At 41.1% G+C, this 9,840-nt stretch overlaps 1 protein-coding gene across 2 annotated transcripts; it reads left to right on the top strand.

The window, feature by feature from the left end:
- The first annotated feature begins 5,443 nt into the window (after positions 1 to 5,443).
- On the top strand, positions 5,444 to 9,627 carry LOC147300592 (uncharacterized). Of its 2 annotated transcripts, none has more exons than XM_086285104.1 (4): positions 5,444 to 5,581; positions 7,959 to 8,090; positions 8,203 to 8,352; positions 8,459 to 9,626. In XM_086285104.1, the coding sequence occupies exons 2-4, from the start codon at positions 8,002 to 8,004 to the stop codon at positions 8,574 to 8,576; spliced, it is 357 nt and encodes a 118-aa protein (XP_086141230.1). In that variant the 5' UTR covers positions 5,444 to 5,581; positions 7,959 to 8,001; the 3' UTR covers positions 8,577 to 9,626. The 2 variants fall into 2 exon arrangements, with proteins under 2 accessions (XP_086141230.1, XP_086141231.1); XM_086285105.1 differs by lacking the exon at positions 5,444 to 5,581 and adding an exon at positions 5,751 to 5,774 and having other exon boundaries at positions 8,459 to 9,627.
- The last annotated feature ends 213 nt before the right edge of the window (positions 9,628 to 9,840 follow it).

Genomic DNA, 9,840 nt, shown 5'->3' on the forward strand with positions numbered 1-9,840 from the left:
CTCTGTGGCTCCTTTAAAAACCAGGCAGCTTAAGGCTAAACCTGAGCCTTGGTTTAATGAGAGCAGTCGTGCTGTTAAGAGGGAATGTCGTCGAGCAGAACGGAGGTGGAAAAAGGATAAACTGCATGTATCATTTCAAATTCTCAAAGACTGCTGGCATCGCTACCAGAACACTGTTAAAGAGGCAAAAAGGGAATATTTTGCAAATATTATTTCTTCCAACTGTCATAACCCACGTGTGTTATTTAGGACCATTGACACTGTTCTTAATACTCCTTTGAATGTCTGTTTGGAAGTTTCTCCTGAGATTTGCAATGATTTTCTGAACTTTTTTATTGAAAAGGTTGTCACCATCAGGGCTCTTATCACAGCTCCTGACTCTGACCCCTCTGTCTCTGTCCCTTGCGCTGCTGTTTTCACTCAGTTTGAGCTTGTGACGCTCTCCTCTTTAGAGGATGTGGTTCGCCATATTAAGCCCACAGGTTCCCCACGGGATCCTGTCCCTCCACAATTCTTTAAAGAAATTTTTCCTAGTATACAACAGTATGTCCTTGACATTATTAACAGCAGTCTGTCTTCTGGTGTGGTTCCTGCAAATTTCAAACATGCAGTAGTACAGCCACTGCTAGCGAACTATAGGCCTATTTCCAAGCTGCCTTTAGTCTCCAAGGTTTTAGAGAAAATTGTTTTTAGTCAACTGAAAGATTTTCTAGATGAAAATGGAATCTTTGAGGTTTTTCAGTCAGGTTTTAAAACCCTTCACAGCACAGAATCTGCATTACTAAGGGTTTTTAATGACATCCTTCTGGCATGTGATTCTGGTAACCATGTTGTTCTTGTCTTGCTTGACCTAACTGCTGCCTTTGACACAGTAGACCACAATATTTTAATTTCTCGATTACATGATGTAGTGGGTATTGGTGGCACTGCACTCAATTGGTTTAGGTCTTATTTGTCAGATAGAACTTTCTCTGTCAGCCTTCTCGGTTACGAATCGTCTTCTGCTCCTCTGTCATGTGGTGTCCCACAGGGCTCAATTTTAGGGCCACTGCTCTTTTCTCTGTATCTACTGCCTCTGGGTTCTATCCTTAGAAGGCATGGGATCTCATTTCACTGTTATGCCGATGACTGCCAAATTTATTTGACACTAAAACGCAAGGATGCCATCTCCATAAAACCTCTCTTGACATGTCTAGATGACATTAAAGCTTGGTTGGCTCGAAACTTTTTAAATTTTAATAAAAAGAAAACAGAAGTGTTGGTGTTTGGACCCAGTGGTCCCTGTGAGTCCTCCTCTGTTGTTTTAGGATCCCTGGAAGTCTATTTTAAATCTGTTGTTACTGACCTTGGTTTTAAGTTGGACAGTGATTTTAAATTGGACAACCAAATCAGAGCAGTGGTGAAGTCCAGTTTTTATCATTTAAGGCGACTGGCAAGACTAAAATCTTTTCTTTCGAGGCAGCACCTTGAAACAGTGATCCATGCTTTTATTTCTTCCCGCCTGGACTACTGTAACTCACTTTATGTGGGGGTCAGTCAGTCATTGCTCTCACGTCTGCAGCTGGTTCAAAATGCGGCTGCACGACTCCTAACAGGAACTCGAAAAAGAGAGCATATAACCCCCGTGCTGGCCTCTCTGCACTGGCTGCCTGTGTCTTTTAGAGTTAATTTTAAAATTCTTATGTTTGTTTTTAAATGTCTACACAGTCTTGCCCCGCCTTACCTCTCTGAGCTTCTTCATCCCCACATACCCTGTCGGTCTCTCAGGTCAGCTGACCAGCTGCTCCTGGAGGTACCGAGATCCAGGAGGAAGCTCAGAGGGGACAGGGCCTTCTCTATTGTGGCTCCAAAATTATGGAATAATTTGCCCATGCATGTTAGAGAGGCCCCTTCACTGTCCACTTTTAAATCACGTCTTAAAACCCACTTTTATTCCTTGGCTTTTAACCTCAGTGAGACTTAGTTTCTTTTTTAATGCAGTAGTTATTTAATTAATGATTTCACTCTTCTTTTATTTGTTTTTTATTTATATCTCATGTAATTTTATTTTACAGTTCCAATGTACAGCACTTTGTGTCAGCTGTGGTTGTTTTAAAGTGCTTTATAAATAAAGTTGATGATGATGATGATGATGAAAATAGACAACAGCTCAGCAACCATGATGAACAGAAGTGGTGAGCTGCTACATCCCTGCCTTATCCCTCTATTAACCTCAAACCTTGAACATGTACCATGTTCTAGCAAAACAGAGCTGTTAATGTCATTATATAGCATCTCTATAACATTGATAAATTCCTCTCCAAAACCAAAAGACTGCAGAGTTTTTAATATGAACGTATGTTCAACTGAGTCAAATGCTTTGTAAAAATCCAAGAACAGGATGTACCCTCTCTCTTGGATTAATTCACTGTATTCAAGGAGATCCAAAACCAGCCTAATATTGTTATGAATTAGTCTTCCTTTCAAAAAACCTGATTGTGTTTCACTGATAATGTTTGAGATGCCTTTCTTTAGCCTCTCAGCTACAGCTCCAGACAGGATCTTATAGTCAGTGTTTAGTAAGGTGATGGGTCTTAAATTGTCTAAAATTCTTTTATCCTTACCCGATTTAGGGATCAGGGTTATCAGCCCTTGTTTCATGCTCGGCATCACTTCTTTTTTCTCTATCGATTCCTTTAATGCATCAAACAATAAAGTTCTTAGGTCCTTCCAGAAGAATTGATAAAAATTAGTAGTGAGTCCATCTGTCCCTGGGGACTTGTTTAATGCCATTTTCATGACCACCAAATCCAGTTCCTTAATTTTAAGCTCTGAATCACACAGATCTTTGAACGGCTTGTCAATACATGGGATGAGATTATGAATCTTATCAAAGAAACTATCAGAATCAGCTGCTGAATATTCTGAGGAGTACAATTTGGAATAAAAAGTGAAGACTTCTTTTCCAATCTTTCTGAAATCTTTACATTCAGTCCCATTTATCAACAAGCTTGAGATTAGATTTCTCTGCTGTCTGCACTTTTCCAGCTTACTAAAATATGATGAGTTCTTTTCACCTGCCTCAATCCACTTGGCTCTCGATCTTATAAAGGCACCCTGGGCTTTCTCTAGGTAAAGATCGTCTAATTTAGTTTGTAACTCCATCAATTTATTCTTTTCTTGCACGTTTAGTTTTTCTTTACTACAGCACTGAGTTATTTCACGAAGTAAATTACTTTCATATTCCCGTTTTTCCCTGTTCAGTTCTTTGCAGAATTTTATAGTGAATTCTCTGATTTTGAATTTAATAAGTTCCCATTTCTGTATATTACCCACTACTGAGTCATCATTTTTTTATATCTGTAATTTTATGTCTAATTTTATCACAATACTTGTCCTTATTTAAAAGGCTGGCATTAAATTTCCAATATCCCCTGCTACTACGTTTCATCCTTGTTGGTTCTAAGACAAGATCAATGAAACAGTGATCAGATAGGGGTGCTTTGGAGATTTTAGATGGTGAAGTACACCTCAAAATGTCATCGCTCACTAACCAATAATCAATTCTTGACCTGCTTTCTCCATTAGGTTTAAACCATGAATAATTCTTAACTCCAGGATTCAAACTTCTCCAAATGTCTGTAAAATTATTATCACTAGAAAAGTTCTCAATAATGTTATTCTGTTGCCTCCTTCCTAAGCGAGGAGGCCATCTGTCCATCCATTCATCTGAGGTCATGTTCCAGTCTCCTCCTATTAGGATGTAATCTGTGGGGTACATAACTTTAAACTCTGAAATAACATTTGTTAGATTTTCCAATAGACGTTTATTTTGACCTTCGTTATTATGTCCATAAAGATTTGTAACAATTAGAAATATACCTTCGCTCTTCAAGCTGCAGTTGACCAATGACCCTCACTATCAGCTTTATATGTTATAATCTCCCCTGGGAACTTATTAAAACAAATCGCCACACCTCCAGATCTGTTAGATCCACGACTGAAAAGAATCTTGTCTCCCCACTGATTAGCCCAAAAGGTAACATCGGCATCCACAGAGTGAGTCTCTTGTAAAAACAGACAGTGACATTTTTGCCCCTTGCAAAATAAAAAAAGTGCCTTTCTCTTAACAATTTCCTTCAAACCCCGAACGTTTAATGAACCAAAAGAAATTTTTGAGTGAACCATAATAAGAGTATGCTAAGAAAATAACTTTTTTTTAAAAAAAGAAAAGAAAAATATATAAACATGAGTTTAAATTGTAACACTTGTCACCAACTCAGTGACTAATAACCTTTAACTTTAAGTAGAACTCTTTTGTCCCATTAATAATATTCCACTGTATACAGTCTTACATCAAGTCTTTCATTCAACGTCGATGATCCTCCGTCCTTCGATGTATCCATGAGGACCCCGGAAAAAGGCCCGTTTCCCAGCCCGTCTGGCTTGTTCAATTTGCGGCCACAGCCGCCTCCTCTCTTCCCAGTCCTCCCGCGGCAGTACCTCAGCGAAGTGGAAACCCCCGTTCTTACAGACAGCCGAATCTTTGGTGCGACGCCAAATCTCCTCTTTCACGTGTCTCAGAGCAAACAGAATGATGATATGTCGGACCTTGTTCTCAATCTTCTTCCCAACTCTATGCACCACATCCACAGATTCTTCAAGCTTTGATATCATATCAGGTGCGATCTTGCCAAGAATTCCAATAACCAGCGATCTGACACCTTCATCTCTTTTCTCTTCTAATCCTTTAATCCGGAGGCACCACCTCATTTTGTACCTTTCTTGCTCTCACACTCTCTCCTTGAGATCGTAGTTATCTTTGGTCAACTGCTCGTTTCGTCTCTCCAACTCTTGAACCTTTTGTTTACATTCTTTCACCTCCTCCGAGTTGAACTGAACCGCTTTGGCTAGGCTGGCTAGCATCGTACTAGCTTGCTTGCATTGCACACTCAGGTCAGCTAGCTGCTCGTCCACTCTTTTTTCAAGGTTTTTTCTACGTAGTCATGATCCGTTCCTTCTCTGCTGTCTTCCTTTCCATCACATGGCGATGTTGTTTCTTGTTTTTTGAGGTCGAGTTTGAATTTAGCAGGTTTAACTATACTTGGGGCAGTCATTTTACTACTTTCGAGTGGAAACAATAACGAACACAAAGTAAATTCTGGGACAAGTTCAACGAGCTCCTAATTCGTGCGACTGCTCAACTCGCCATCTTGCGCCACCGTCTCACTACTAGATGAACTTGTGACACACATCTGCAGCAGAGGCTGAGTGGCTGCTCTCACACCTGGAGCATCCAAATCGACCCACAAACACGCTGAAAGATGCAATGCCATCAATGTGGATTGTCAAGACTGAGAGACCTCTTCCCTCTGACCCCTCCCCAAACCCTCAAACCCTCCTACCCACCTCGACATACAAACTCTGTGTGGCTTCACGTGTTCTGTTGATGTTTACATGATCGAAATAACTTGAACACAAACACAAACAAACAAAGAGGAAGACCGCACCGGAAGGAAACAACTACAAGTCCCAGCATCCTCTGTGTTTAGGGAGCAGCAGTGAAAGTGAAAGCAGGAGGAGGAAGGTGGAGCTGAGGCAGGTGAGTGTTAACATGAATATGTTTCTTCTTATGACATAAAATAATTCCACGCTGTTCGTGTCTGTGGGTGAAATGTGAGGCCGGTCGGCTCCTCTGAGCGCTGGTTTCCTGTAAGTAGAGAGGAAGTGAGTTTAGCTGAGCCTCCGTTTAGTGTGAGAGAGCAGGAGGAGAGTGAGAGCTGTGCTGAGGCAGGGTGAGTGTTAACACCGCTCTGACATTACTGTGTCTCTGTGGCGGGAACAACAGGCTCCGTCAGTGGAGGCAAAAATAATCAGACTTTGGTTTTTCAAAGGAAACAACTTTATGTCGGAAGTTCCCGCACGCTCATTGGATAACGATGTGTCAATCTCGAGCTATTAGCCAATGAGCGTGCGGATTCACAGAAAGACCCGCCTTTATCACGGGACTTTAAAAACTACAATGGCGACAGAAACTCCGTGAGTGGAGTTCAGGGTGACGTTATGAAACTGTGACGTTTGAGCCACTTCCCGTTGAACGTGAAACTGATGGTTTCTGGTGTTTGGGTCTGTTTTTCTGTATTTATGCAGATAAAGTGTAAACTCAGATGAATTATACCATCAAATGTTAAAGGAAAATATCAGGATGAGTGTCTGTGAGCTGAGAAGGACGTGAAGCGAGCAGTTTATCCCAGAGCTGAAGCTGCTCTGTGTGCAGAGATGAGCTCAGATTCCTGCTGTGATTGATCAACAGTCACAGAAATGTAGACTTGTAGTTATTACTGCAGTATGGTCACAGCAGATACTGATAAACATGTATTATGAGGATGGATGATCAAGTTTCTCACTCTCTCCTTTAAATCTCAGTTTTTTCTTCTTCACAGTTTATCTGTTAATTTATTAATGAATAACACTGAAAGAGTTTCTGTTATATTTCCCCTTGAACATCAGCTTATTAGGGCGGCATTAGGAAATAGCCCCCCTCCAAAGAATGAATAAATGAATGATGATAATAATAAAATGATTCAAAAGCAGAGCTCAGAGTGGTAGAATGGTCAAACATGGATCCACGGGTGGTTCAACTGCATTTGGTGACGTGACTAAAGCAAATCTTTCAAATAATCCCACCATCAACGGGATGTTGTCTCCTTTACTACGGTTACTTTACTTGGTCACCGTGTGAATTTCTTTGAAATGAACCAAATTCTTTTATTTGTTGGTTGTTGCATATTTAACCTCTACAGTCAGGAAAGGAGGAGATGAGGCCTCAACAATGTTGGGTTGTAGCTGTGCTTCAGGTTAGAGTGAGTGTCCATGGAATAAATGTAAGTCAGTGAACTGGAAACATGACTGTGTTCAAACTTTGTTTCCTTTTTATAATGAGTCTAATCAAAGGTGGACAGAAGTATCTCCACTGTGACTTTTCTGTGTCACCATCAGAGCTTCTGCACAGTGTTTCTGGGGCAGATAACATTGCAGCATTATGGAGACATTATGGAGACAAAAAGAAAAGCGTCTGGATTTCTTTAAGTTAAACTTAAAGAAATCCAGACGCTTTTCTTGGACTGTTCAGTGTTGAGTCTCATTCACACACTCCCTCAGACTCTTCACACACTGATTTGCTGACATAAACACACTCCTGTGTGCTCTCTTGGCTTCACACACACACTGAGGACCATCTACAGACTGTGAGCTCCGTCTTCTTTGTCTTTGGAGCCGAACTCTGACAAAGTTAGGAACAAAACTTTCTCCAGCGTGTGAACTTTCCTCCTAGACTCAGTCTGAGCAGTCAGACCACATATTTCTAAAGCAGCACATGAAGGTGTGGCTCACACACACACAGGTGAAGGAAACAGCTGCAGTATTAAAAACTGCTTCACTGTCTACAAATATATGAACTGAATGTTTCTTTCAGGCTGTAAAAACCTTATTTATCCTCCATTACAGTCCTGCATTCAGAGCATTACTTCTGTTATATTAGTACATGTATTTTATTCTGATGAACACATGAAACTCTGAGCTGGATTGAATCCATTGAATCAGAGTCCAGGACTCAGACTAAACACACTGAATGTGTCCTGAGCTCGGCCGCTGTTCCACAGTAACTGCTGTCAGAGTCACTGTTACTGAGTTAGCTTAGCTAGCAGAGCAGCTAGCAGTTAGAGTATGAACTCTGTAAGCAGTCAGCTCGGTCCTGGACATGGTTACTGACATAAAGCTGCTCTCTGCAGCCATGTTTGACCTGCTGCTTTGTAGGACTACAGTAATGGAGGATTTGGAGGCTGAACTGGGCTCTGTGACACTTTTTGTAGTGAACTGATGAAAGCTGCGTCTCAGATGGATGTTAGTCCAACACATCAGACACGACCTCTGCAGCTCTCAGTTGATGTGCACATGAATGATTTGTGTTTCCTCTGCAGGTGAAGGTAGAAAGTGTGTGTGAGCTGATGTGAACTGAGCAGCATGGATCAGTGTGAGGACAGAGAGGAGGGAGTCCCTCCCTCTAAAAGCACTCTGTGTGGGGAACATGAGAGCCAGACCAAAGCTCAGAGGTGAGATGACCATCTCTAACTGTCCATGACTCTTCTCCATGTCACAGCTCAGCACTCACATCACTGCTCCATCATTATTCACACTCATACCTCTGTGTGTGTTGTTTTAAAGCCCAGAGCTGTGGGGCGTACCAGGCTCAGCTGGACATAACCCTGAAACTAATCCAGAGCCTGGACCTGAACCCAGCTGTGTTTCGTTAAAGAGCAACAGGTCGAAGGATGCTGGTGTAAAATTTAACAAAAGACTGTTATGTGACAAAGAGTAAGTACATTATTTTTATGAGATTGTTCATCATGTCTTTAATTTAATATTTCCAGTTTTTCCTTCCTGTCTCATGAAGCTGTGACATTTATTCTTTTTCTTTTAGGATCAATAAGAGGCCAGAATCTCCTGGACCTGAACCCAGCTGTGTTTCCTTAAAGAGCAACGACTCAAAGGATGTTGCTGTATACTTTAAAGGCTGTTCTTCTGCTGCTGAGAGGTAATGTGTGTCTAGATGTTGTTCCTGACTCTGTATTTCTGAATAAATCCTCATGTTTAATATCAGCTCAGCTCTTTTTCACACATTTCTATGTTGGTATGTGAAGCGGTGTGTGTTGGAGTGTTTCCACAAACACAGCAGTCAGAGTGGAAAGAGTGGATGTTGTAGGAGGTGTTTGTGTAGTGAAGAGGCTGAGTGTCTGTAGGACTCCAGCTGCTCCAGCAGGTGTCTCCTTTGTGCTTTGCTTCAAACACAGTGTAGGGAGGAGCTTCCACTCAGGTGTTTCAGGTGTTGCTGGATGGAGGAGGACAAATAGTTTTTCCCTTCAGTGACACTTCAGCAGCTCAATGTTCTGGGAGATGTTTGTCTTTATGAAGGTTTATGGATTCTTGTTCTTTGGTTAAACTGAGCAATACATTTTCCATCTAACATTTAAAGTAAATTTCCAGGTGAATAAAAGATCTGCAGCTGCAGCCTCTGTGATGTTTCACAGTCTGAAAGTAACAAATTCAACCAGAGTTCAAACAAAGGCTTAATATACGTGTGTGTTTGATATAATGCCAACAAGTACAAACAGGTGTTCTTACAGGTCTTAATCACAGAGGTCTGATAAGTCTGGTGACTTTCACACTCAGCAGTTTTGCTGCCTTTTATTTTATATTGGCCTTTTTAAAGCCCTTCAAAGTCTCCCACATTCATACAGAGCTTTTAACACCAAACTCCTTTACAGTCCTTCTCCTCTCACACACGATCACACGACTGATTTGTCTGCAGCAGCTGTGTTACTGCTAGTATTTTATTATGTGTGTAATCTCCTCATATTGTTCCTGTGGTTTAGTTTGACTTCCTTCTGCAAACTCAGCTGCTCTGTTGCTGATACACGTCTCCATGAATATGATTGATCAGATGCTGCCAACACCATGTGTTTCATGTGAGCGCTCAGCTGAAACCCTGGGTTGACTTATCGAGTTAATAACAAGCTTCACGTGACTGTGAATGCTAAAGTGAATCCAGATAAAGGAAAGAGACCCTGCTAATGTTGGACTCACTTCTTAGTGTAGATCCCAGGAGGAAGTTCAACATAGCCATTCTTTGTGCTAGCTCGACCAAACCTGAGACCACAGTGCAGGATAATGATCATCATCTGTCTCTGTCAAGGACATTTAAAATCCACAAATAACAAACATAATTATATTTGATCATTAAAAATGATGATTAAACAAAGTTTCAAACATACTTAAGTAGAAGGACTGATGTTTGTGTTAAAA

Source organism: Aulonocara sp. 'chitande type north' Nkhata Bay, unplaced genomic scaffold (genome assembly GCF_057382095.1).
Source record: "Aulonocara sp. 'chitande type north' Nkhata Bay isolate Kocher_YH1m ecotype deep benthic unplaced genomic scaffold, A_spYH_male_GT1.1 unmapped_scaffold_25, whole genome shotgun sequence".
NCBI classification, from domain to species: domain Eukaryota; kingdom Metazoa; phylum Chordata; class Actinopteri; order Cichliformes; family Cichlidae; genus Aulonocara; species Aulonocara sp. 'chitande type north' Nkhata Bay.